Genomic DNA, 27,592 nt, shown 5'->3' with positions numbered 1-27,592 from the left:
GCCCTCCCCCCAGTTCATCTGCCATTCAAACCCAAGGGAATATTTGGTGCATCAAGGCGACAAGAGACCAGCAGAGCTGAATTCAGTCACAAGTAGCCTTGTTTATACAACTAACGCTCCATCTACACTGACTTTCCTATGTTGGGTGGATGCTTTAAGAGTTCGTGATTTCAGACCCTGAAGTGGAATGCAACCCGGTGTTTACAATGCTCCTCTTCGCATCTTGAGTTGCAATTAAGATGAGTCTTAAGTCTTGGATAACTGCAGGCTGTCCTTACTGGGAATCCCTACTCTGGACGTTCTTCAGAGCTTCAAGAGCTATTTCATAGCAAAACACATACTGTTCCTGGGTGAGGAGAAGGAGAAAACAGCCAGTTATTTTCCCAGTAGAGGCTGAAGGAAATAGATAACCTATCAGCATGTCCATACAAATTCACACTGAAGTAGAGTTATTTCGTATCTGTCGTGGTCAAAACAGTGAGAAAGTGACCCTTTAAAGACATGCAGTGCTGGTATTCTAATAAAGAAGAACTCAGCCATCTGCTGTGTCCAGTTTTACTTTGCTGCTTGTCTATATGGCAGATGAGATCTCGGAACCACTGAACTATATCTTTCAAAGATCCTGGAGCACAGGGGAACTGCCAGAGGACTGGAAAAGAGCTGATGTAGTTCCCATCTTCAAAAAAGGAAAAAAAAACAGATCCAGGAAACTACAGACCTATCAGCCTGACCTCAATACCAGGGAAGATTCTGGAAAAGATAATCAAGCAACGAATCATTGAACACCTAGAAGCAAACAAAGTAATAACCAAAAGCCAACATGGGTTTGTCAAAAACAGATCATGCCAGACTAATCTCATTGCATTCTTTGACAAAGTGACAGAATTAGTGGACCAGAGGAATGCTGTCGATATAATTTACTTGGACTTCAGCAAAGCATTTGATAAAGTAGACCATAACCTACTACTAGATAAAGTAGAAAAATGTGGGTTAGACAGCACCACCACCAGATTTATTTATTTATTTTTTTATTTATTTTGTCACAACATCATACAAAAATATTATATAGTATATAAACATATATATGAGTAAATATTAGGAGGTATAAGCATATATATATATATGTAGGTCTTTGGTTATTCGGGTTTTCTCCCGCGTAAAATTGGAAGTGTCTTGGCGACGTTTCGACGAAGTCTCATTCGTCATCTTCAGGCTTCAGCTTCGTGCTTCTGGGAGCAATGTGTGATTGCAGCTGTTTCTTCCTTTTTAACTGCTAGTGGGGGTTTGAACTGATTGGGTGGGAGCTTGGCTGTGCTCTGATTGGATGGGGGTTTTTTGTGCTCTGATTGGATGGGGGTGTGTCCTGTTTGGGTGGGGGCTTGGTTGCGCTCAGATTAGTCTGAGTTGCAGGGGGATTTGAGCTGGTGAGCTGCATTGCTGTTGTTTGACTTCGTGGTCATGCTACATCTTCATAGTGGGTGTCAGTGTGCTGCATGTATGGATTGGAGGGATTTGAAATGGCTAATGTTGCAGCTGTGGTCTGGCTTCTGGTCCTTGGTCGTGCTTCATGATCAGTGTGGGTTTGGGTCGGCTTTCTGGGTGGATGTGTGGTGGTGACATCCTGTGTGGACCTCGTGAGTATGGGTCTGGTGTCATTCCTCGTGTTAGCAAAAAAAAACCCATCCAATCATGCTGACGAATGAGACTTTGTTGAAACGTCACCAAGACACTTCCAATTTTACGCGGGAGAAAACCCGAATAACCAAAGACCTACATATATATATATATATATATATATATATGAAGAAGAAAAGAAAAACAATAGGACAGGAACGGTAGGCACGTTTGTGCGCTTATGCACGCCCCTTATGGTCCTCTTAGGAATAGTAGAAAGTTTTTGGTTAAAGCTTTTGGGATTATGGGAAGAGACCACAGAGTCAGGTAAAGTATTCCAAGCACTGATGATTTAAACTTAATGTTAACCACTTTAATCTAGATTTTCATCAATGACTTGGACGAGGGGATAGATGGGGGAACTCAAATTTGCAGATGACACCAAGCTGGCAGGAATAGCCAACACTCCAGAAGATAGGCTCAAGATACAGAAAGATCTTGACAGACTTGAACATTGGGCACTATCTAACAAAATGAAATTCAACAGTGAAAAAAGTAAGGTTCTACATTTAGGCCAAAAAACCAAAATGCACAGGTACCGGATATGTGGTACCTTGCTCAATAGTAGTAACTGTGAGAGGGATCTTGGAGTCCTAGTGGACAACCATTTAGATATGAGCCAGCAGTGTGCAGCAGCTGCCAAAAAAGCCAACACAGTTCTGGGCTGCATAAACAGAGGGATAGAATCAAGATCACGTGAAGTGTTAATGCCACTTTATAATGCCTTGGTAAGGCCACACTTGGAATATTGCATTCAATTTTGGTCGCCACGATGTAAAAAAGATGTTGAGACTCTAGAAAGAGTGCAGAGAAAAGCAACAAAGATGATTAGGGGACTGGAGGCTAAAACATATGAAGAACGGTTGCAGGAACTCGGTATGTCTAGTTTAATGAAAAGAAGGACTAAGGGAGACATGATAGCAGTGTTCCAATATCTCAGGGGTTGCCACAGAGAAGAGGGAGTCGGGCTGTTCTCCAAAGCACCTGAGGGTAGAACAAGAAGCAATGGGTGGAAACTAATCAAGGAGAGAAGCAACTTAGAACTAAGGAGAAATTTCCTGACAGTTAGAACAATCAATAAGTGGAACAACTTGCCTGCAGAAGTTGTGAATGCTCCAACACTGGAAATTTTTAAGAAAATGTTGGATAGCCATTTGTCTGAAATGGTGTAGGGTTTCCTGCCTTGGCAGCAGGTTGGACTAGAAGACGTCCAAGGTCCCTTCCAACTCTGTTATTATGTTATGTTATATCTGAACGCGTGCTTTTGTACAAGCATTTTCCTCTGTACCCGTACATCTGTGTTATTCACTCTGTGTCTTCCCAAGATATTCTCCTAAACTTCTTGGAGGGAACTGACCACTTGGCCTTCTTCCCTCCAGGCAACAGCTTTGCTTGCTATGACATCTCAGCAACTCATTGGAGCAACAGCTTCATTTAAGCAGGGAAGCAACAGATAGGAGTGTGGGGGTGGATGCGTGGGTGGGAGAAGGGGGCTGAGAGAGAAGTCCAGACATACTTCAAGAAGACCAAAGGGAATCTGCTCCGCCCCAAAGGAAGGCAGTGATCAGTTCGAACCTTCACAACTCTAAAGGGGGAAGGTGCCAAGAATAGCAAGAAGGTAAGGGAAGTGGGGGGGGGGCTTCACCATCTCACCTGGGCCCTCTGATGGAAGTTTGGACATCTCAGAAAGCTAAACGCAAGTCAAAGTAACACAGGCATCTGGCACAAGGAGGACACATTCTCCTTCTGCCCTCATGGCTGATCTGACGCTGTGAAGCAGGCCGGCTTTGCGTCTGGTATCTGCTTGGGTGGGGGGATTCACTCTGATGGATTGAATCTGAACTAACACTCCTCTTGGCAACCTGGCACAAACCTGGGAGCTGGCGTCTCCTTCCCAAGCATAAAATATGGCAACATTTTGTATACTTAACTTGGCCTGGCTTTTGTAAAAAAGAACAGCGTTCCTCACCTTGGTTTGGATCATTCCAAAGCGCTGGTTTCTCATGTGGGTCACTATCTGCTTGATGTCAAACTGCAGCATGAGAAAAAAAGGCTATTTGTTACCGGGCATTACATGGAGCGTCTCATTGTTATTCTTAACATTTACATAGCATTTTCCAATTTGCAGCAATGTTTTGGTTACAAGGACAAAGTTTTGCGAATAGGGGCTACACTTCTATTTTTACAGACCTCCACATACCTGGTTGGTGATGGTCCCTGAGATTTTTTGGGGGAGCAACTCACACTCCTTTGAGAAAATAAGCCAACTTTAAAGACCCATTTCTGCTCTTGAAGCTCCCCAAAGGAGCTGAACCTTTTAACTCTGTCAGTCTTGGGATAAGAGAATCAGTAATAATGGAACCCAAAAGACTCGGTCTGAAGATGAATCTTGGCAGCCATTCTGAAACTGCATAAGGATTTAATCTTAATCTAATTAATTGTGTAATTAATACACAATCTAAAGTGTAGGCACACTCTGGGAACTAAGCAGGAGATATTTCTGATTTTCCTTTCTAAAAAGCTCTTTTGCAATGTGGTTCTAAATGCTTTAGAAATGCAGAGCTCAGACCCAGAAGCAGGCATTGACTTCAGATGAAACGGTGCCTCTTGCTGTTTCTATTTTAGAATCCTTTAAAATAAACATTTTAATCACATACAGTTCATATCAGCCAGGCAAAAATAGTTTTGAGAGGACAGGAACAACCCTGGGACTGGAAGAACAGAATGACAGTGCAGGGAGATGCCTTTGCTTGGGTTTTTTCTCATCCAAGTATTCATTTATTATGCACCAGGGGAAGACCTACTGAGAAATATATGAATTGGTCAGTTCTCGACCAATCAAGTTCACAGCTGAGCTGGTATATCTGGAGCCAAGTCTGGGAGAAACAAAATTAGAAGGTAAAACAGATCTCCCTCTCCCCTTGCCTTTGAAAAGGCTGCAGGAGGGCTGGCCAGTCACTTGAAGGATTGTGGAGATTGTGTATTTTTAGGCCGGTTACATTTTACGTTGCTGAAACTTTAAGAAAACCCTCTTCCAATTTTCTCTCATTCTTTGCAACAGGATAAGCACAAATATGTTTGCTTTGGGACTTACACACAAATCCTTTTCTATGTAAATCAACACAATATCCACGCAAAGCAGCACCCCGCTTCTTCCGATTCCAGCACTGCAGTGAGCAATGACTGGGCCTGACTGGTGAATTTTTCTCATGTAGCGAACAAATTTGACCAGGTGCTGTAACGATTTGGGAGTCCCGTGGTCTGGCCAGTTCGTAAACTGGAGGTGATGCACAACCCGCCTTTCCTGTGTCTGCAACAGAAAGAAACACGGGGACATGGAGCACTCTTTATGCAATTCCTAGAATCAGAGAGTCAGAAAGGATCTTGCGGACCCTTGATCAATGCAGGCTTTGCTAAACACCTTCTCTGGCAGGTGGCAATTTAGCCTCTGGCTGAGGAGAAGCCCCCATGTTGCATGGCAGCCTGTTCCACCGCCTGGAAACCCTAGAGCTGGAAAGGTCCCCCTGCTCACGAGAAAGTGCTTTTGCAGCCAGACATACGTGGTGATGCAGTGGTTAGAATGCAGTACTGCAGGGCTAACTCACTGCCCACTGCCAGGAGTTTGATCCTGACCGGCTCAAGATTGAGTCTGTTATGTATTAACAGTTGTACCTTTAAATATTTGAGCGGGAAATCAGCACGTTGCTGATTGGACGAAGCCTCCTGCAGAACTGTATAAAAGGAGAGGTTTTCCCCCCAGCCTGTTGCTGGGTTCACCCTATATTAAAGAGCTGTTGTCACTACCCTGGTCTCCAGCCTCGTTACTTCCCGAACCTAACATTGGCGACGAAGGTGGGATCTCGAGGTTAAGGAGAACCAGAACCGAGCTGAAGCACGCTAGTTCTGAACCCAGCAAACTCAGGGCAGAAACGCGGAAATGGCAAACACGCCACCCGCACCGTACAACCCGGTCAAGGAGAAATGGGGAACGTATATGACCCGTTTCGAAAGCTTTCTAGAAGCCAACGAACTACAGGGGATCCCGGATAACCGCAAACGGGCTTACTTCTTAAGCCATTGTGGGCCGGAGGTCATCGAGATTGCGGAAGCCCTGGCAGAGCCAACGCCGATACAATCGGTATCGTGGCCGACTCTGCAGACTTTGCTGAAGAACCATTTTCGCGACGCCGCCCAAATACGTCCAGCGGTTTGAATTTGGAGAACGTAGACAGATGGAGGGCGAGTCCATCGGCGACTACATGGCCGCTTTAAGAAGAGCGTCCAAGGACTGCGGATACCGAGACCTAGACGAGGTGCTACTCGAGCAACTCGTCCGAGGGGTCAAGGACATCCGTCTACGGCGAAGGCTGCTAGCCAAGAGCAACCTGACACTAGCCAATGCTCTGGACGAAGCCAGAGCACACGAAATGTCTACTAAAGCAGCAGAGACCCTGCAAAAGCCTCTTCAATCCAAGGCGAGCTCAAAGCCAACGCCAGTACACCAGGAGGAGATTCAGTCCGAATCCGACGGTGAGGGCGAGGAGGAGGAAGGGGTCTGCCGGACCGAGAAACGCGACATTGAGGACCGTGACGAGTGCGGAAGCTGCGGAGGGCAGCATCAGCGCCAACGCTGCAGGTTTAAAGACGCAACATGCCGGCGGTGTGGGAAGAAAGGGCACTTGGCTCAGGTCTGCAGAGCGCCCAACCTTCCGCCGAAAATTCAAATCGCCAATCAAAACGCGGAACCGGAAAGGCGGCCGCGATTGGTTCAAACAAGAAAGGCGCAAGTCTAACCAAACGACTGTCATTATAGGTCACCGACCAAAGTAGAAAAGAAGATTTTCACAAACCCAAGATCGAGGGAGTGCGGTGCAGGCTTGAAGTAGACACGGATCAGCGATCACCATCATGTCCTGGGACACTCTGGCGAAGTCACTGCCGTCCGTCAAGCGCCACCTGCAAGCACAACGCCACGAGTGCACGACTACCAGGGAATCGCATCCCTGTTCGAGGACCACCTCCGTCCGAGTCGAGTATGGTCCACATAAAAGACCCTGCCCATCACGATCGCCGAAGGAACTCTGCCCAGTCTGTTGGGACTAGACTGGTTTCGTGCCCTGGGCATGGGAGTGACTGGCATCTACAAGTGACTGTAACCTGAAAGACATTCTCTTTAACGAGTTCAAGATGTCTTCAAGGACTGCCTGGGCAAGTACAAGGGACCCCTATTTCCTTCAACTTAGACCCCAGGTAGCCCCCATTAGCTTAAGGCGAGGAGAGTCCCTTTTGCCCTAAAACCAAAAATTGATAAGGAGCTGGATAAGCTCATTAATCAAGGGATCTTGGTGCCAGTCGATCACGCAAGGTGGGAGACGCCAATCGTCACCCCCATAAAACCGGACGGGTCAATTAGAATTTGCGCTGACTACAAGGCAACGCTTAACAAAGCCTTACAGAAAAGCGCTTACCCGGTTCCGGTAGTGCAACACTTATTGCACTCTTTGGGGCAAGGGCAAGTCTTTGCAAAGTTAGACTTGGCCCAAGCCTACCAACAACTGCCAGTAGACGCCCGCACAGCCGAAGCCCAAACGATTGTGACGCACAGGGGTGCCTTCAAGTGCACCCGGTTACAATTTGGGGTCAGTGTGGCACCAGGGTTGTTCCAAAACTTGATGGAACGACTACTGCAGGGACTCCCAGGGGTAGTTCCTTACTTCGATGATGTCCTAATTTCAGGGGAAAACATGGAGGAACTGGGGGAGCGGTTAAGAAAGGTCTTGAGTATTTTCCGGACAGCCGGGTTAAAAGTCAAGACAAACAAATGCCAGATCGGGGTCGAATCCGTCGATTTCTTGGGCTACCGGATAGACAAGAAAGGAATTCACCCTACTGAGAGCAAGGTTAAGGCAATTAGAAAGGCTCCAGCGCCCAAAAACAAAGCAGAGCTGCAGGCATTCCTAGGATTGGTTAATTTTTACGCGGTCTTTTTAAAGAACAAAGCAACCGTCGCGGAACCGCTGCATAGGCTATTAGGAAAAAATGTTGTTTGGTCTTGGGGAAAGTCGGAAAATAGGGCTTTTGAAGCAGTAAAGAACCTGCTCTCAAGTGATAGCCTGCTCATCCAATATCACGACTCATTACCCCTAGTGTTGGTTTGCGATGCTTCCCCTTATGGGGTGGGGGCTGTACTCAGCCATAGACTTCCAAACGGTACAGAAGCCCCTATAGCTTCTACTCTAGAACGATGTCCTCCCCAGAGAGGAACTACAGTCAGTTAGACAAAGAAGCACTAGCCATTGTGTCAGGGGTCAAGAAATTCCACGAGTATGTATTTGGGAGGAATTTCGAAATCGTAACTGACCACAGACCGCTATTAGGAATACTGGCTGGCGATCACCAACGCCTGTGGCACTTTCGCCACGCTTGACCCGATGGACTATATTTTTAGCCGCTTATTCGCACAAGCTGCAGCATCGACCAGGAAAAGAAGTGGGCATGCAGACGCATTAAGCCGATGCCCACTACCTGGGGCGACCAAGACCCCACTCCGGGACACCCATCCTACTTATTGACTCTTTGACTCTGGCCCAGTCACATCAAAGGAAGTGGCTCGGCATCATACCGACATTGTGTTAAGGACTGTACTCGGTTGGGTACAGAGAGGGTGGCCGCTGCGCCGGGCGAAAGGTTCAAAGAATTTGTTAAAAACGAGATGAGCTCTCGGCTCAAGGGGTGCCTGTTATGGGGTGATCGTGTAATAATTCCTGAAAAGTTAAGGGAAAGGTATTGGACCTCCTCCACGAGGTCACCCAGGGATCGTAAGGATGAAGGGTTAGCCAGAAGCTATGTATGGTGGCCACTCATGGACGAGAGATTGCTGAGAGGGTAGGGAAATGCCAGGCTTGCCAAGAGTCCAGACCTCTACCCCCAACGGCCCCAGTCAGAGAATGGGAAAAGCCCCAAGGGCCCTGGTCAAGAATCCACATTGATTTTGCTGGCCCTTTCACGGCCAAACATTCCTAGTGGTTGTGGATGCATTTTCCAAATGGTTGGAGGTCATACTCATGAAATCCACTACGGCCAAGCAGTAATCGCAACCCTGCGCCACCTATTCGCAACTCACGGGTTGCCGGACACTCTGGTGTCCGACAATGGGCCCCAATTCACGGCAGCCCAGTTTGAAGAGTACCTGGCAGAGGAAGGCATCCGACATGCCCTCTCTGCGCCTTTCCACCCTGCGCCGAATGGCCTTGCAGAGCGTTCCGTCCGAGCGCTAAGGAGGCATTGTCCAGGCTCAAGCCAGGTGACTGGCAAACAAAATAGACTTTTTCCTAGCAATCCAGCACAGAACCCCAAGCACGGCCACGGGAAAAGCCCAGCCGAATTGCTAATGGGACGGAAACTCAGGTGCCCACTTGACCGCTTGAACCCCATTACACACCAGAGGGTTACAAGGGGAACTAGAAAAGACAAGGAAATGAGCATAGGCGACCGGTGTGGGCCCGAAACTATGGGGACGGCCCTAGTTGGTTCACAGGACAAATAATAAAGTAACTGGCCCCAAAATCACGTGGTAGAGCTACCAGACAACCGAGTGGCGGCGCCACATAGATCAGTTAAGGAAACGAATAACTGATCAAACTGAACCAAAGAAACATATCATGATCAATACCAATTTGATTCCACAGCTGACAATGACCCGGGAGGCGCAAGACTTAGCTGAGGTCCCAGAGTTCCAGCGACGCCATCAGGTCCCGAGGGAAACAGCAGGAAAATTGAAAAGTAATCCAAGGCCGGATGGCCAAGAAAAGAGTCAGCCAATAATCCGGAGCCCGTTGGCCCAGAGAAAGAGCTGGGAGGAGAAAACAGCCCTCCGACCAGCTCAAACACCACCCAGAACTGAACCGCGCAGGTCAGAAAGGACTAGGAGACGCCCAGGTTATTTGCGTGACTACGTCGAAAAATAACATGTAAATAAATATGTAAATAGAGACAAAGTGTTTTCTGGGAGGGGAGGAGTGTTATGTATTAACAGTTGTACCTTTAAATATTTGAGCGGGAAATCAGCACGTTGCTGATTGGACGAAGCCTCCTGCAGAACTGTATAAAAGGAGAGGTTTTCCCCCCAGCCTGTTGCTGGGTTCACCCTATATTAAAGAGCTGTTGTCACTACCCTGGTCTCCAGCCTCGTTACTTCCCGAACCTAACAGAGTCCACCTTCCATCCTCCTGAGGTGGGTAAAATGAGGACCCAGGTTGCTGGGGGCTCTGTAAATTGCTTAGAGAGAGCTGAAAAGCATTGTGAAATGGTATATAAGTCTAAGGGCTACTGCTATTGCTATTAGCAATGTCATTTTCAGGACAGACTGTACACACACTGACAACCAGAGCACGATTTTGTTACAGTTCAGCTATGAAACAGAATTGCAAATGTTTTGCTTTCTCCAAGAGTAGATGCATTTCTAATGGAAGATTCATACCTAAAATTTTTCTTATCATTGGCTGCCACGACATAAACAAATCTGGTTATTAATTGAAAAACCGAATGCTGCATTGCCATTTGTCGTATTTATTGTGTTTGGGGAGCCTTACCTGTTTGTTGATCATTTCTATGATTCTAATGACAAAATAATCCAAGATTTGGTAATTGAGTAATTGCAGCCGAAAGCGAAGTAAATCCAAAGAATTGTGAGGTGGCTCAGGCCAATATCGGTGGCATTTGGATACTCCGTGTTCCTGTTCTCTTGTAATCATTGCGATGACGTTGGAGTTGTTCTCCCAGACCATTTGCCAGAAGTCGTGGGTGGTAGAAAGTAGTGGGCCCTGGGTCGAGATGTACCAGAGCTCTTCTGTGCCCACTGGCACATGGATGTAACTGGCATTGATGTAGCCCTTTGCCTCTCCAATGGGTACACGGGTGGCATCATCTAAAAAAGGAAGGGAGGGAGGAAAAGGAGGAAGGGGGGGAAAGGAGGGAGGGAGGAAGAAAAGCAACTCCAATGGGCTTCTTTTGATTATTCAGTCACCAAAGTATTCATACAGAAACAATGACAGAGAAATACAGTATATCTGTTTAGATGTTTATATATAGTGCTATTTTTTTCTGATTTTCCCTATTTTGTTAGTTGTCCTGGAAATAATACTATTCAAAAGCACCTTGTAAAAATTGTAAAAAAATAAAATGCTGCATCGTAACTGTCTTCACATACATGGCCATACCCGTGTGTATAGAGAGAGAAAGAGAGAGAGAGAAAAAAACCAAAATAAGATGTTATAAATTAAGCAAGAAATGTAATTCTAAACCTTCTGGCTACTGACACGCAACAGTTTATTTATTTATTTATTTATTTTATTTTATTTTATTTTATTTTATTTATTTATTTATTTTGTTTATTATTTAAATTTCTAGACCGCCCTTCTCCCGAAGGACTCAGGGCGGTTTACAGCCATATAAAAAAAACAATATGCAAACATTAAAATAATTTAAAACGAAATATTTAAATTTAGGCTATCCTTAAAACCCGTTTAAAATTCCCAATTAAAACTATCAGGCCAGTCCTGCGCGATGAAACAACCATGTTTTCAGCTCGCGTCGGAAAGTCCGGAGATCGAGGAGTTGGCGAATACCAGGTGGTAATTCGTTCCAGAGGGTTGGAGCCCCCACGGAGAAGGCCCTTCCCCTGGGGGTCACCAGCTGACACTGTCTAGCCGACGGTACCCCAAGGAGGCCCACCCTGTGAGAGCGCACTGGTCGCTGGGAGGTTGTCGGTCGCAGTAGGCGGTCCCGTAAATAACCAGGTCCCATGCCATGAAGCACTTTAAAGGTGGTAACCAATGCCTTGAATTGCACCCGGAAGATCACCGGAAGCCAGTGCAGCCTATGCAGGAGAGGTGTTATATTTCCCTCTATCACTCGCGCGGCTGCGTTCTGGACAGTGCTTAAAAGTTTGTGGATCCTTTTGAAATTTCAGTATTCCTGCTTGAATATGGCCTCAAATGTGGTCCTAAAACTAGACAACCAATAAAAAATGTGATACTTGTCCATTTATCCTATTGAGCAAAATGATCCAAAGCTGTATATATTTGTGGCTATGTGGGGGAGTGAGTCGGGGGGGGGGAGTCTAAAATGGCAGGCATAGAGCCCCCTTCTTGGACCCTTCGAGGCCACCGTTCTGCCTTCCTATCTTAACAACCGATTCTCTGGCTGGGTAGGTGTGGCTGAGGTTAGTCAGCTGAGGTTAGTCATGTGACTGGTTGGGTGACATTACTCATCATACCCAGCCCCACCTACCTGAGACGCACCTCAAAGGCAGAAGTAGGATTCAACCAGCTGTGGCTAATCCCACCACTGGCTGGCCCCGCCCCGCCCTGCCCGTTTTTCGGGCTTTTTTTTTTTTTTTTGCTGTTTGGGGGGTGGTTTTTAGGCTATTTTCAGGCCATTTTCCAGGCCATTTTCAGGCTGTTTTTCAGGTCATTTTCAGGCTGTTTTGGGACCATTTTCAGGGCTGTTTCAGACCATTTTTAGGCCATTTTTCAGGTCATTTTCAGGCCAAAAAATGGCCCAGAAAACAGGCTGAAAAATGAGTGGGGGTAGAGCCAGCCAGTGGTGGGATTTGCCGGTTCGCCAAACTGCGCAGAATCTTAACTACCGGTTCACCTGAACTGGTGTGGACTGGCAGCAGCCCACCTCTGCCCCCAACTCGCACAAGTCTTGTGGTTCCTACTCTCCTAAATTGGTTTTCGTTTTGAGATTTTTATGGTATGTTTTTTCATCCTGTTGTTTTTACTACCATATTGTAAACTTCAAGAGATTTCAGTGGGATGAAAATAGTATAAAAAAACCAAAAAAGTATTTCTTACATGGGAGAATATCCCGGTATCTGTTCTTTTCCCGGTTTTCTGGTGTTTTGGCAACCAGGCAGTCATCCAGGGGCTTCAGGTGTTCTAAACTCTAACCCAAAGATAAAATCAGGTATATGATTTGTTTATAAACAAGCAGTTGCTTATTTTAGTTAAAGGAGTAATTGAAGGGGGTCAAACATAATGAGGATTGTTTGGATTTGCTTAGCACACTATTATTGTGATTTAGGCTTACTGAGTCATTACAAAACACAATTAGTCCCAAACAAACCTATTTTATTGTAACAGCTGAGAATTACGTTCATTCCCAGCTGAGTCCCAATTAGCTGCAAAACAAATCCTTTGGAAGAAGTCCTTCGGGATAATCACCAACCTGTATCTTCTTTGACACCCTGCCAAAGGCCTTACTTGGCTAAGCCCCACGAAGTTCAGAAACAAACAAGATGTCGACTGCAAACAGAGTTAGCAACGTTGCTTTCCTGCAGAAGCCCCCAGTGCTTTTGTTTCTCTTTTAAGCCTTATGGGAGGGACCAATCATCTCTTGGCCTTACTCCTGAGTCATCCCTTTTGCTTTAGCTGTCTTGCCTTCTGGCAGCTCTGTGCATGCGTGCACTAGGAACAGTGCACGCATACACTATGCCTCTGCCTCTCTGCTGTCCGACTCTGGGGGCTCCAGAGTCCACGCATCACTCCCAGATGGCCCTGGCCCCATCTCTGCCTCTGACGCAAAGCCCTCGTCCAAGCCTCCCCAGACTCCAGGACTGGCCCATGTTCCTTCCCAGCCTCCTCACTGTCTGACTTTGCTGCTAGCTCCACAGGCTGCTGGCGGACCACAACAACTATATAAAACCAGTGACTTATTCAATATGTTGTGATTAACAAAATATGCTTTAGTTTAACTCCCTTGGAAACTTTTGATTGGTCAATGCTCTTTTCTGAGTACAAACTTGGTGATAAAACGTAGCTTTATCTTTGTGTGATGTATAAATTGACCAATAGAAATTGATGTGATTTTCACCCCAGTAACCTTTCTTTCAGGTGTATGGTCTTTCCAGGTTCAAAACCAACCTAAACATACAACAAGCATCATCTCCATTTTGCAGAATCTGGTAGGAAGGAAAACCACAGCAATGAAATTGAGGAATTTGTATACAAAATGAGACCCGTAAGTTCATTTCCTGGAAAACATTTCTGCCTGGACTGTAATAATGAAAGTTTGGATATAAGGTAAAGAGAAGTCACCAAAAACTCCTTCAGGATCTCCTGTTCTTCCATTTGTCTTTGAATCTTCTGGATTAGTTGTCTGGCATTATGTCGCAGACCACATTTTGACCATGATGGTTTGATCAGTGCCAGTTGGGTCAACTCCTCTTCACTGACAACTGATGGCCCTTCAAAGGATCAGAAAATGATTACCAGTCTCTAGAGCTCTATCCAGACCATGCTAACTTCATTCTCCATTCACAGATTAAACTTCAAGGGCTGCTGGAATAATAAAGGGCAAGTGAACATGTTCTCGCTGAGTGGCTGAAACCTGAAAGCCCTTGTTTCCTGCATTTGTTGTTTGTTCAATTTCTATGGCTGCCCATCTCAGTCAATGACTTTGGACAGCTTACTGTTCTTAAAATATATTACAATTAAAATTAAAACATTTTAAACCAATAAAACCACTAAAAAACGTTAAAAACATCCAAACAGAAAAAGTATCTGCGGCACCCAAAGAGGCCATGGACTGGGGTCACTCCCTCCCTATTAACACCGATGTGGAAAGGAGCCGAACCAGTGAAGTACAGCAGCGCCTGGCTCCAGATCCCACAAGGGGCCCAAAACGCCACTAGGGCCAATGGTATTTGCGGCTGCAGGGACATCAAGAAGAGCTAAGATGGATGCACTACTTTCAACCAGCTCTCACCAGAGGTCATTCACAAGGATGAATGCCTCTGTGAGTGTTTCATCATCGGACCTGAAACCTGACTGAAAGGGGTCCAGATAATCCATTTCAACCAGGACCAACCAGGTCTCCAGGTCAACCAGGCACGGAAGTGGGGGTCCCCCTAGTGGAGATGTGCCCACCAGGTTTCCGAGCATTCCATCAGCCAGAGGGCCCAAGGTAGGGGTGGGGGGGTGGCGGTCATTATCAAGGAAAGCCTGGAACCGAGGGAGACCACTGTGCCTCAGATAGCTGGTTGTGAATCCCTCTATGTGAAGTGGGGTTGTAGGACTCAGGTGGGCTTGTTGATCACGTACCTGGCTCCTTGCTGCATGACAACAGCCCTGCCCGAGCTGTTGGAGTTGCTGGCTGGGTTGGCAGTTGAAACCCCTAGACTGTTGGTCATGGGGGATTTCAATTTGCCATCAGCTGGCGTGGCATCCTCGACGGCGCGGGAGTTCATGGCTTCCATGACGGCCATGGACCTGACTCAATTAGTGGACGGCCCTACCCACATCGGGGGAGGCACTCTAGACCTGATTTTTGTCTCTGGCCAGTGGCTGAATGATCTGATTTTAAATGATTTAGTTGTTGAGCCTCTGTCATGGTCAGATCATTCTCTTCTTCGTCTGGACTTTCGGACCGCTACTCAACACCGCAGGGAGACAGAACCAATGCGTTGGTTCTGTCTCAGGCGCCTGATGGACCCGGAGAGGTTCCTGACGGAGCTTGGGCCATTTCCTGAGAATCTGGCCCGCGGCACGGCTGAAGAACTAGTCGCGGCCTGGGAACTGGCCGTGGCTGGGGCTTTGGACCGTGTTGTGCCTTTGCGGCCTCTGACCCGGCGTAGGTCTCAACCAGCTCCTTGGTTCTCTGAGGAGCTGAGGGAGATGAAATGCCGGAGAAGACATCTAGAGAGTGCTTGGAGATCCAGCCGTTCGGAAGCTGACCGGACACTAGATAGGTCATATAGTAGGACCTACCTAGTGGCATTGAGGGAAGCGTAGCGTCTCTACGCTTCCTCCCTCATTGCGTCGGCAGATAACCGCCCGGCCACCCTGTTTCGGGTGATCTGCTCTCTCCTTCAACAGGAGATGCAGGAGGACCCATTACAAGGGCGTGCCGAGGAGTTTAACGGTGATCTATACGATAAAATCGTTCAGCTTCGGGATGGGTTGGATCAAAATTGGGTAGATCCAGGCAAGAGATTGGAGACTCGTCTTGTTGAGACTGTTTGGGATAGTTTTGACCCTGTGACTCCTGAGGACATGGACAGGTTGTTGGGGAGGTTGAATGCCACCACGTGTTTACTGGACCCGTGCCCCTCCTGGTTGGTACTGGCCACGCAGGAGGTGACATGAGGCTGGCTCCAGGGGATTATAAATGCTTCTTTGTTGGAGCGGGTCTTTCCTGCTGCCTTGAAAGAGGCAGTGGTGAGACCCCTCCTCAAGAAGCCTTCCCTGGACCCAGCTGTTTTAGGAAATTATCGTCCGGTCTCCAACCTTCGCTTTGTGGCAAAGGTTGTAGAGAGTGTGGTGGCACATCAATTACCCCAATACCTGGATGAAACTGTCTCTCTAGACCCGTTCCAGTCCGGCTTTCGACCCGGATACAGTATGGAGAGGCTTTGGTCGCGTTGGTTGATGATCTCTGGAGGGACAGGGACAGGGGTTATTCCTCTGCCCTGGTCCTATTAGATCTCTCAGCGGCTTTCGATACCATTGACCATGGTATCCTGCTGCACCGGCTGGAGGATTTTGGAGTGGGAGGCACTGTTTATCGGTGGTTCTCCTCCTATCTCTCTGACCGGTCGCAGACGATGTTGGCACGGGGGCAGAGATCGACCCCGAGGCGCCTTACGTGTGGGGTGCCGCAGGGGTCGATTCTCTCGCCTTTCCTGTTCAACATCTATATGAAGGCGCTGGGTGAGATCATCAGTGGTTTTGGGGAGAGGTACCAACTGTACGCTGATGATACGCAGCTGTACTTTTCCACCCCAGGCCACCCCAACGAAGCTATCGAAGTACTGTCCCGGTGTCTGGAAGCCGTACGGGTCTGGATGGGGAGAAACAGGCTCAAGCTTAATCCCTCCAAGACGGAGTGGCTGTGGATGCCGGCACCCTGGTACAGTCAGCTGCAGCCGCGGCTGACTGTTGGGGGCGAGTCATTGGCCCCGATGGAAAGGGTGCGCAACTTGGGCGTTCTCCTGGATGGGCGGTTGTCTTTTGAAGATCACTTGACGACCATCTCCAGGAGAGCTTTTTATCAGGTTCGCCTGATTCGCCAGTTGCGCCCCTTCCTTGACCGGGATGCTCTATGCATGGTCACTCATGCTCTTGTTACCTCTCGCTTGGATTACTGCAATGCTCTCTACATGGGGCTCCCCTTGAAGAGCACCCGGAGGCTCCAGTTAGTCCAGAATGCAGCTGCGCGGGTGATAGAGGGAGTGGTTTGGAGCTCCCATGTAAAACCCATCCTGCGCAGACTGCACTGGCTGCCTGTTGTCTTCTGGGTGCGCTTCAAGGTATTGGTTACCACCTTTAAAGCGCTCCATGGTTTAGGACCGGGATACTTACGGGACCGTCTATTGCCATCTTGTACCTCCCATCGACCTGTGCGTTCTCACATAGAGGGACTCCTTAGGGTGCCGTCAGCTAAGCAATGTCAACTGGCGGCCCCCAGGGGAAGGGCCTTCTCTGTGGGGGCTCCTACCCTGTGGAACGAACTTCCCCCTGGACTTTGACAACTACCAGACCTTCGGACCTTTCGCCGCGAACTTAAGACTTATCTTTTCCGTCTCGCAGGACTGGCTTGAATTTTAATTTTGTAGTTGATTTTATGGGTTTTAATTTTTATTAATTTTATAGGGTTTGATTGTATTTTAAAATTGGGCCAAATTTAATAAGTTTTTTAACGTCTGTTTTTAGTATTGTATGTGTTTCCATTGTATTTTATCTTGGCTGTAAACCGCCCTGAGTCCTTCGGGAGAAGGGCAGTATACAAATTAAATAATAATAATAATAATAATAATAATAATAACAACAATAACACACACACACACACACACACACACACACACACACACACATAATAATAATACACACACACAATAATAATAATAATAATAATAATAATTATTATTATTATTATTATTATTATTATTATTATTATTATTATTATTATTATTATTATTATTATTATTATCTGCCAAGCACCCACTTTGGGGAGAAGGACCGACCAGGAATAATCCAGACAAGAAGACATTAAAATGTTAGAGTTGTGAATGAAAAAATGTTGCAGCCTTTTAACTTGGAATCCTAGCTGATTAATATAGAGAATTTATACAGTGAATTCTCATAGAGAGCCAGTTTGATCTTGTAATAAAGGCACCAGGCTAGAAACCAAGAGATGGTGAATTCTAGTCTCAAGATAGGCATGGAAGCCAGCTGGGTAACGTCTGGCTAGTCACCCCACCCCCCTCTCCCTATCTATCTATCTATCTATCTATCTATTAACATAATAGATTAGAATCTTCTAGTCTAATAGACTAGAAGACCAACCCCCTGCCAAGGCAGGAATCCCGACACCATTTCAGACAAATGGCTATCCAACATTTTCTTAAAAATTTCCAGTGTTGGAGCATTCACAACTTCTGCAGGCAAGTTGTTCCACTTATTGTTTGTTCTAACTGTCAGGAAATTTCTCCTTAGTTCTAAGTTGCTTCTCTCCTTGATTAGTTTCCACCCACTGCTTCTTGTTCTACCTTCAGGTGCTTTGGAGAATAGTTTGACTCCCTCTTCTCTGTGGCAACCCCTAAGATATTGGAACACTACTATCATGTCTCCCTTAGTCCTTCTTTTCATTAAACTAGACATACCGAGTCCCTACAACAGTTCTTCATATGTTTTAGCCTCCAGTCCCCTAATCATCTTTGTTGTTCTTCTCTGCACTCTTTCTAGAGTCTCAACATCTTTTTTACATCGTGGCGACCAAAATTAAATGCAATATTCCAAGTGTGGCCTTACCAAGGCATTATAAAGTGGCATTAACACCTCACGTGATCTTGATTCTATCCCTCTGTTTATGCAGCCCAGGACTGTGTTGGCTTTTTTGGCAGCTGCTGCATACTGCTGGCTCATATCTAAATGGTTGTCCACTAGGACTCCAAGATCCCTCTCACAGTTACTACTATTGAGCAAAGTACCACATATACGGTACCTGTGCATTTTGGGTTTTTTGCCTAAATGTAGAACCTTACTTTTTTCAGTTAAATTTCATTTTATTAGTTAGCGCCCAATGTTCAAGTCTGTCAAGATCCTTCTGTATCCTGAGCCTATTCCTGCCAGCTTGGTGTCATCTGCAAATTTATCCCCCGGTCCAAGTCATTGATGAAGATGTTGAAGAGTACTGGGCCTAAAACAGAGCCTTGGGGTACTCCACTGCATACTTCCCTCAATGTGGATGTAGTTCCATTGAGGACTACACGTTGAGTGCGGTTGGTTAGCCAGTTACGAATCCATCTGGTGGTGGTGCTGTCTAACCCACATTTTTCTACTTTATCTAGTAGTAGGTTATGGTCTACTTTATCAACTGCCTTACTATCTATCTATCTATCTATCTATCTATCTATCTATCTATCTATCTATCTATCTATCTATCTAATCTATCTATCCATCCCTCCCTCCCTCCCTCCCTCCCTCCCTCTTTCTTTCTCTCAACCCAAACTATCTTACAGGGTTGTTGGGGTGGGAAAAAGGAGGATTAGGTAAATTCACTACCTTGAGTTAATTGTAAAATAACAAAGGTGGGACATAAACAAACAAGCAAACAAATTCAGATCTGTGGATGGCAACTTGGCCAAATCACTTCCTTGCTCTTGCCAAACCAAGTATATGGTCCCAGGGAAAAGCTTGCTTTAAAGAAGGCTTTATCTTGATCTACTCATTATAATCCAAAGCATACTTTCTATACGAGTGACACCACACGGAAGAGGGCTTATCCTTCGATGGCATTAAAAGATCACCATAAGGAAGATACTAAGGTGGATACCTTGGGGCAGCATGGTCAGCCTTTGGACTTCATCTTCATCACTGCTGTAACCTTCTGTTCCTAGAGTTTCCCGCCTTCTTTGTGCCTTAGCGTAAACTCTCTGAGGGCTTTAGAACAGCATTATTCATTTAAGAACTGCAGGTAGACACATAATCTTATATTCAAATCCCCAGAATGGAAGCAATTCCAAACAAGCATTAGCTTTCCCCTCTCGTTCACCATAGAAAGTTTTTCAGAAGGAACATGGCAATAGAGACCTTGACTATTGGATTCATTCATGGGTTAAGAAATAGGCCTGGCAGGGACTGTCAGGTGGTTCGTGAATGCCCAAGGCAAAACACATGCCAGGTGGGATCAGCTTATATGCTGGGGACGCAGTCTCTTCCATTCACAAAGGCTATTTGAGGCCCTCCATTTAGTATAGGACCCTAAAACAGTTCTTACCTATTGCCTCAAGGCTTTCCCTGACTCGCAGAGATAAACTAGAGGTACAGATAGTCCTTGCTTAGTGACCCCAGTTGGAACAGGCAGTACAGTGTATTGGTACTTGCTCTCTTGAGATCCCGCTGCAATCTCTCTGCTTTGTAAGGACAAGTATGCAGCGGAGGGGATGTGTGAGGCAACAGAGCGATCACCTATGGAAATTGCTTGCCTTTTCTCTCTCCTCCGCCTTCTAAAGTAGAGAGATTGACGAGTAGGAGATTTCAGGACAAGACAGTAGGGGGTTGCTTGCACAGTGCCCCTGTGGTTCCTAGCCCCATGTGCCAGTGAAGCTGCATTGTTTTTGATGTGTAAAAGAGCAAGCAGGTTTCTCTCTTGTAATCCCCCCCCTCCAACCTCTCTGCTGCGCAAGGGGGAGGCAGGAGAAAGGAAAAACAACAACAGGTCAAGCACAGGACAACCCATACTGACCACAATGGTGGTCACATGACTGAGGTACACCGTGAAGGTCATCGTAACTTTGAATGGTCTCAGAACGGATGATCGTTAAGCAAGGACCACCTGTATAGTGATGATTCTTCAGTTTGAACTTCCTGATGATTTCCCTCACTGGCTTCATACAGAGGTTAAGAAGAAGCCCAGTGACAGAGGGCTGATCTTTGTATCTCTCCCCCCCACCCCCTGGCCATTGCCTGGGACTCCTCCATGCAGGAGAGCATTACAGGGCCTGACAGCTGAAAGAGAACCAGCCTGGCTGCAGAGGCTGGGCCTATTTGCCTGCGAAAGGCAAGAGGAAGCTTAGAGACTCTGCTTTCTTCTACATATCTGAAGGGGAGCCTTTTTAAAAGGAGACAGCAGCATCTGTTGTCAGTGGGCTAGACGCACCGGTCAGAACCTCCTGGCCAAAGACAGTTACGTTTGTACATAAACAATGAGCTGGCAAGTACATATCTGAGGAGTTTTATAATCGTGATGGGCTTTAAACTCCTACCTGTCAGAAATGTTTTCAGAATTCCCTGGCCAATCCTCTTTGGTTGCAGAGAGGGCTCGGTTATCTGTTTCCTTAAAAAATAAAGCCTTAATGAATGACCTTTAAAAAGGGCAAATGAAGACAATCTTAGACAATCAATGTATGTCCATAAATGGGATACTTGTAACTTTTCATCCAGCTAGCAAAATCTTTTATTTGTTTTTAATTATACTTGACTCCAGTTTTTCCTTACAAAATATCCATGAAGAGATTAGGGCAGAGAGGTTAATGCTGGAATAATTTGGAATATTTGGAGCAAACAGTAATGAAAGACAAAAGCTGTGTGGATCTTTTCAGATGCAGAGAAAGCTTTTGACAATTTGAACTGGGCATTTCTGTTTAAAATGTCATGAATTTTGGAGAGAATTTTACAAAATGGGTGAATTTGATTTATACTTCACAGGCAATTTAAATAATTGTTAAAAGAAACCGCTCTAAGGAATCTTGAGCTTCAATACTGAACAAGTAGTTCAGAGTATAGTAAAATGTGTAAAATTGCATGGATAGGATGCAGCAGCTTACAGTTAAACCATGGGGTATATTTTAATTACTACTGAATTTAGCAAAAGAATGCCCATCTACATTTTGAAAATATGCCAAACAGCAAAATTTAATCTATAAATTTTATACATGTCTTGTACTGCTGCAACAGCTGACTTCTGTTTGGCTTTACGAACACTTTTTATCTAGTGCTGTAAAGTATCTAAAAATGTTCCAACATTGTGATATAAATGAAAATGTTTCTTTTCCTACCTATGAAGGCTTCCCATGTGCCAAGGGGCATTGCCTAACGAAATTGACCTAATTGTTAAATTTTAGTTTCAAGAACACTTCTCCCTTGCTCCAAATTTTTACTTTTTAAAAAAGAAACCTTGAATGATTCCCCAATCCTTGAAATCTGATCTCTTGTTGCTATGTTCACACACCTTTCCTGGATGCCTACCATCCAACAGTATTAAGAATCATAAGCATCGTGGAAAGCTACAGTTCCATTCCTCCCTCACCTGGTGGCTATATGGTTGACGGGCACCATCCTGGTTTTGACTGGCTTTTTCAAGGTTTTGGCCGATTCCTTCCTGGTCTTGACTGGATCCTTCCATGTGATAGCTTGCTGCACTTCTAACATTCCCAAGCCACCATATTCATCTGAACAGAAACATCAATATTGGGCACACTGAGTGAAAGAAGAGAAGCTACAAGAGCTTACTATGCAAAGCCTAAAGGGTGTGAACACCTCTCTCCTTCAAGTGACTTGAACGGAGCTGGCACAAGTGATGGGAACAGAGAGAACTCATCCATATCCTGACCAAAACACAAAACAACTCACTCTAGATAACGACTGGACTCCAGGCAGCCATGGACACGAGGGAGGGTTAATGGGGATGTCAGTATAGGGTGAATTCAGAGGGATGTAAGTTTCCCATCCTGGCTTGGGATTATGGCAGCTGTATCCATAGAGCTGTCGAAACTCCTCTTAAACATGAAAGTCTGCTTAGGATAAAAGTCATTTTCCATTTATGAGAAAAGTAAAAAAGAAAACCATATTGACATTGTAGATGAAATGAACCAAGTAAAGAATTATATCCTGTCCCTTTACTTGTTTAGGCCATTAATAGATACTTTATAATTCACTCTTGCTATCTGCATTTCTGGCTATTAGTTTCAAAACTTGGCCAGGAATTTTTGTTCTCCAAGGCAATACACATCAACACCACGATCTATAGAAAAGGCAGAAGCTCATTTAATCTTCAGCAATTTAATTCAGATCCAAACAAGAGAACAAAAACCAACCCTCAATATACTGCATTTGTGCTAGTTCATAGTACCCATAGGATGACCGGATGCTCTGAGCCTTCACGAGGTCCTTGGAGCTGGCTTTCCAACTGCCATACTGCGAGGTAGAACCCTGGGCCTCTGTGACCTCACCTGGGTTCAAGCTGCACTTTTCTTTCCAGGACTTTGGAAATTGCAAAGCACAGTTTAGCCTTTGCTATAATTCTGTATTCAAAGATTGGCTCTTTAATCCACGGTCAAAAGCAGGGGTGAAATCCAGCAGGTTCTGACAGGTTCTGGAGAACTGGAAGCAGAAATTTTGGGTAATTTGGAGAACCGGCAAATACCACCTCTGGCTGGCCCCAGAGTGGGGTGGGAATGGAGATTTTGCAGTATCCTCCCCCTGGAGTGGGGTGGGAATGGAGATTTTGCAGCATCCTTTCCCTGCCACGCCCACCAAGCCACGCCCACAGAACCGGTAGTAAAAAAAATGGATTTCACCAGTAGGTCAAAACCTTCTCTTTTTTCTGTGTTGACTTCTGGTGGTAATTGACTGGACAAACCCCTGCAGTTTTCTTGGGAAGAATTCAGAAGTTATTTCCCCTCCTTCTTCCTAGGACTGACAGAGAGGTCCCAACTGGCTCCGGGCCTAAGTGGGCTACAACTTTCCAGCTTCGAGCCTGGTGCCTTTAACCACAGCACCAAAGTGGTTGCCCAGAACTAGAGACATTAAGCTTTACAATGGGGGGCAACAACAAAATAAGCACAAGTCTGATGATCTAAGGCTGAATTAGCAAAAGTTCCAAAAGCTTTCAAATATTGAGGGATACAGTAGATATTGCTTGGACAGTCATGCCAATGAAAAGATGCCAATGGATCCTTCCAGGGGTTGGGACGAAGTGCTGAGTGACGCGCCGTAGAGCTGTGTTCGAAGCCTGGTTCTCTTCATTTTAACTATTTATTTTTATTGCTTTTAAATTTTATTTATTTATTTATTTATTTATTTTATTTGATTTTTATACCGCCCTTCTCCCGAAGGACTCAGGGCGGTGTACAGGCATAATAAAACCGACAATACAATATACAGGTTTAAAATACGATTTAAAAAACTTATTAAATTAGCCCAGCAATTAAAATTTACCATACTAAAAAACCCCGTTTAAAATTAATAAATTCAACATTTAAAAACCCAATTTAAGCCAGCCCCGCGCGAATAAAAAGATGAGTCTTGAGTTCGCGACGAAATGTCCGAAGGTCAGGTATTTGGCGAGACCCGGGGAAGCTGTTCCAGAGTGTGGGGCCCCACAGAAGGCCCTTCCCTGGGGCCGCCAGCCGACATTGTTTGTGGATCGGCACCCTGAAAAGTCCCTCTCTATGGGAGCGTACGGGTCGGTGGGAGGCGTGTGGTAACAGCAGGCGGTCCCGTAAGTACCCAGGTCCTAAGCCATGGAGCGCTTTAAAGGTCATAACCAACACCTTAAAGTGCACCCGGAAGGCCACAGGCAGGCAGTGCAGTGCGCAGGAGGCGGTGTTACATGGGAGCTACGCGTAGCTCCTCTATAACCCACGCAGCTGCATTCTGACTAACTGAAGCCTCCGAGCGCACTTCAAGGGAGCCCCATGTAGAGAGCATTACAGTAATCCAAGCGAGAGGTAACGAGCATGAGTGACTGTGCATAAGGCATCCCGATCAAGGAAGGCGAACTGCCGAACCAGGCGAACCTGGTGGAAGCCCCTCCTGGAGACGGCCGTCAAATGGTCTTCAAACGACAGCGGATCACCCAGGAGGACACCCAAGTTGCGCACCCTATCCTTTGGGGCCAGTAACTCGCCTCCAACAGCCAGCCGCAGCTGCAGCTGACTGAATCGGGTGCCGCATCCACAGCCACTCCTTGGAGGATTAAGCTTGAGCCTGTTTCTCCCCATCCAGACCCGTACAGCTTCCAAACACCGGGACAGCACTTCAACAACTTCATTGGGGTGGTCCGGGGTGGAAAAGTACAGCTGAGTATATCAGCGCACTGCTGGTATCTCACCCGAAACCACTGATGATCTCACCCAACGGCTTCATGTAGATGTTGAACAGCAGGCGAGAGAATCGACTGTGGGACCCCACAAGTGAGGCCCCTCGCGGTGACCTCTGCCCCCTGTCAACACCGTCTGCGACGGTCGGAGAGATAGGAGGAGAACCACCGATATACGGTGCCTCCACTCCCAATCCTCCAACCGGGCGCAGCAGGATACCATGATCGATGGTATCAACGCCGCTGAGAGGTCTAATAGGACCAGGGCAGAGGAATATCCCTGTCCCTGGCCCTCCAGAGATCATCCACCAATGCGACCAAAGCTGTCTCCGTGTGTATCCGGGTCGGAAACCGGACTGGAACGGGTCTAGATAGACGCTTCATCCAGGTGTTGGGGCAGCTGTCATGCCACGGCACTCTCTACAACCTTCGCAACAAAGCGAAGGTTGGAGACTGGACGATAATTACCCAAAATAGCTGGGTCCAATGAGGGCTTCTTAAGGAGGGGTCTCACCACCGCCTCTTTCAAGGCGGCAGGGAAAACCCCATCCAACAAAGAAGCGTTGATAATCCTCTGGAGCCAGCCTCGTGTCACCGCCTGAGTGGCCAGTACCAGCCAGGAAGGGCACGGGTCCAGTAAACATGTCGTGCCGTGAAGCCTCCCCAACAACCTGTCCACGTCCTCGGGAGCCACAGGGTCAAACTCATCCCAAACGTGTTCAACAAGACGTGCCTCCTCTCCCTCGCTTGGATCATCCCACATTCGGTCCAGACCGTCCCTCAGCTGAGCGATTTTATCGTATAGATAACCACTAAACTCCTCGGCTCGTCCCTGCAAGGTCATCCCGCACCTCCTGATGTAGGAGAGGCGGGTCACCCAGCTGGGGCGGCGGGCGTTATCTGCCGGCGCAATGAGGGTGGGCGTGGGCGCCTCGCTTCCCTCATTGCCACTAGGTAGGTCCTAGAATAGGTCCTAACTAGTGTCGATCAACCGGGCGACTGGACCTCCAGGTGCTCTCTAGGCGTCTTCTCCGGCGTTTCATCTCCTCAGCCCCTCGGAGAACCAAGGGGCCGGACGAGATCTGCGCCGGGTCAGAGGCGCAAAGGCGCGACACGGTCCAGGGCCCCGGCGCGGCCTGCTCCCAGGCCACGACCAGTTCCTCAGTCGTGCCGTGGGCCAGATCCTCAGGAATGGCCCAAGCTCCGTCTGGAACCTCTCAGGGTCCATCAGGCGCCTGGGACGGAACCACCGTATAGGTTCCGTCTCCCTGCGGTGGTGAATGGCGGTTCGGAAGTCTAGGCGAAGGAGAAAATGATCCGACCATGACATTGGTTCTGTTACTAAATCATCTAATACCAGATCATTTAACCACTGTCCAGAGATATAGATCAGGTCCAGCATGTTCCCCTGTGTGCGTGGGGCCATCATTTACCGAATCAGGTCCAAGGCCGCCATGGAAGCCTGGAACTCCCGAGCTGCCGTCGATGACAAGCCAACTGATGGCAAGTTGAAATCCCCCATGACTATAAGTTTGGGGGTCTCAACCGCCACAGCAGCCAGTACCTCCAACAGCTCGGGCAGGGCTGTGGTCACGCAACAAGGAGCCAGGTACGCGATCACCAAGCCAACTGATTCCTATAGCTAGCGCACACAGAGGATTCGCAGCCAGCAATCTGAGGAACAGTGGTCTCCTCGGCTCTAGATCTTCCTTAATAACAACGCCACCCCCACCCCTACCTTGGACCCTCGGCTGATGAAATGCTCGGAAGCCTGGAGGGCACATCTCCACCAGGGGACCCCCTCAGGGCCCAACCAGGTCTCCTGGCCCATGAGGTCCGGACCCCCCTGAATAAGATCACAAATCAGGGAGCCTTGTTAACCACGGACCGGCATTACATAACATCAGCAAGATCCAAGTTCTGAGGATCATGGCCACCCGAGGAACGGGTGGGACTGAGGCCGAGCACGTGATCGCCTCAGACATCGAACACGTGCCCCATAACTGAAGCCCTCCCCCGCCATATCTGCCTCTCCCACTTACCGTACAGATCGAACAACCCTCTAAACCTGGAACGCCCCCTGCCTTCAGACAGGATGGCGTAGTCGCGAACTAGCACAGGGCTGGATCCTGACGGGTCCTCCCCCACCCGTCAAATCCTCCCCTTAAAAACCCTTATTTAAAAACTATTTAAAACCCCACAAATTCTTCTTGGCATGCCACCTCTCTGGGTCCCAAGACCCTTCGTTAAGGTAAGCCCTCGATAGCTTGGAGGCCATTCCTGCAGTGGGGAACCTCGTGAGTCGTAATAGTTCGCGAATGAATATCTCATGGAGAAGTTGTCCATACAATTGCGGAAAAGTGTCCATCCTTAGTCAGTCGGAGATGTTATCGCCGCATCCAAAAAAAATCGCCGACCCACCCTTAGATAGATAACCATGTGGGTCCTAGTCCTAGGAGTCCGTGGACCACAAGCTGAAAAGGTCTCCCTCGCATTCCCGGTTATGTCCCCAATTGAAAACGACCGCCGCGGTGCCTCATGTCACCTCCTGCCTCCCCACTAGGCCGACAGATCAAACCTCCGTGGGGAAAGATGTTCCAGTCTATGCAGGAGGCGATGTTCCTACCCATTTTGACAGCCAAGGCAAAAGTCAGCAATGGGGAGATGCTGTTCAGTCCAAGCAGGGAGGGAGGGAGGGATGGGGGGGGGCGATGTTCCTGCCCCTCCAAGTTCTTACCCCTCCAAATTCCGTCCCAGCAAGCACAATTAGCAGCAATCCGAAACACCCGGTATCCAGCATACCACCTTCCAT

General features: G+C 47.1%; 1 protein-coding gene across 1 annotated transcript; it reads right to left on the bottom strand.

Annotated features, from left to right (window-relative positions):
• Positions 1-274: 274 nt before the first annotated feature.
• On the bottom strand, positions 275-27,592 carry PTPN20 (protein tyrosine phosphatase non-receptor type 20). Its single transcript, XM_058186275.1, has 11 exons — positions 27,518-27,592; positions 22,775-22,940; positions 21,988-22,129; positions 20,945-21,043; positions 19,513-19,619; positions 13,776-13,924; positions 12,534-12,624; positions 10,266-10,600; positions 4,769-4,984; positions 3,644-3,706; positions 275-346 (listed from the first exon to the last, which is right to left on the bottom strand). The coding sequence occupies exons 1-11, from the start codon at positions 27,590-27,592 to the stop codon at positions 275-277; spliced, it is 1,515 nt and encodes a 504-aa protein (XP_058042258.1).

Source organism: Ahaetulla prasina, chromosome 5, assembly GCF_028640845.1.
Source record: "Ahaetulla prasina isolate Xishuangbanna chromosome 5, ASM2864084v1, whole genome shotgun sequence".
NCBI classification, from domain to species: Eukaryota; Metazoa; Chordata; class Lepidosauria; order Squamata; family Colubridae; genus Ahaetulla; species Ahaetulla prasina.
Note: the sequence above shows the minus strand (reverse complement) of the source record. Positions and strands in the feature narration are given on the sequence as shown.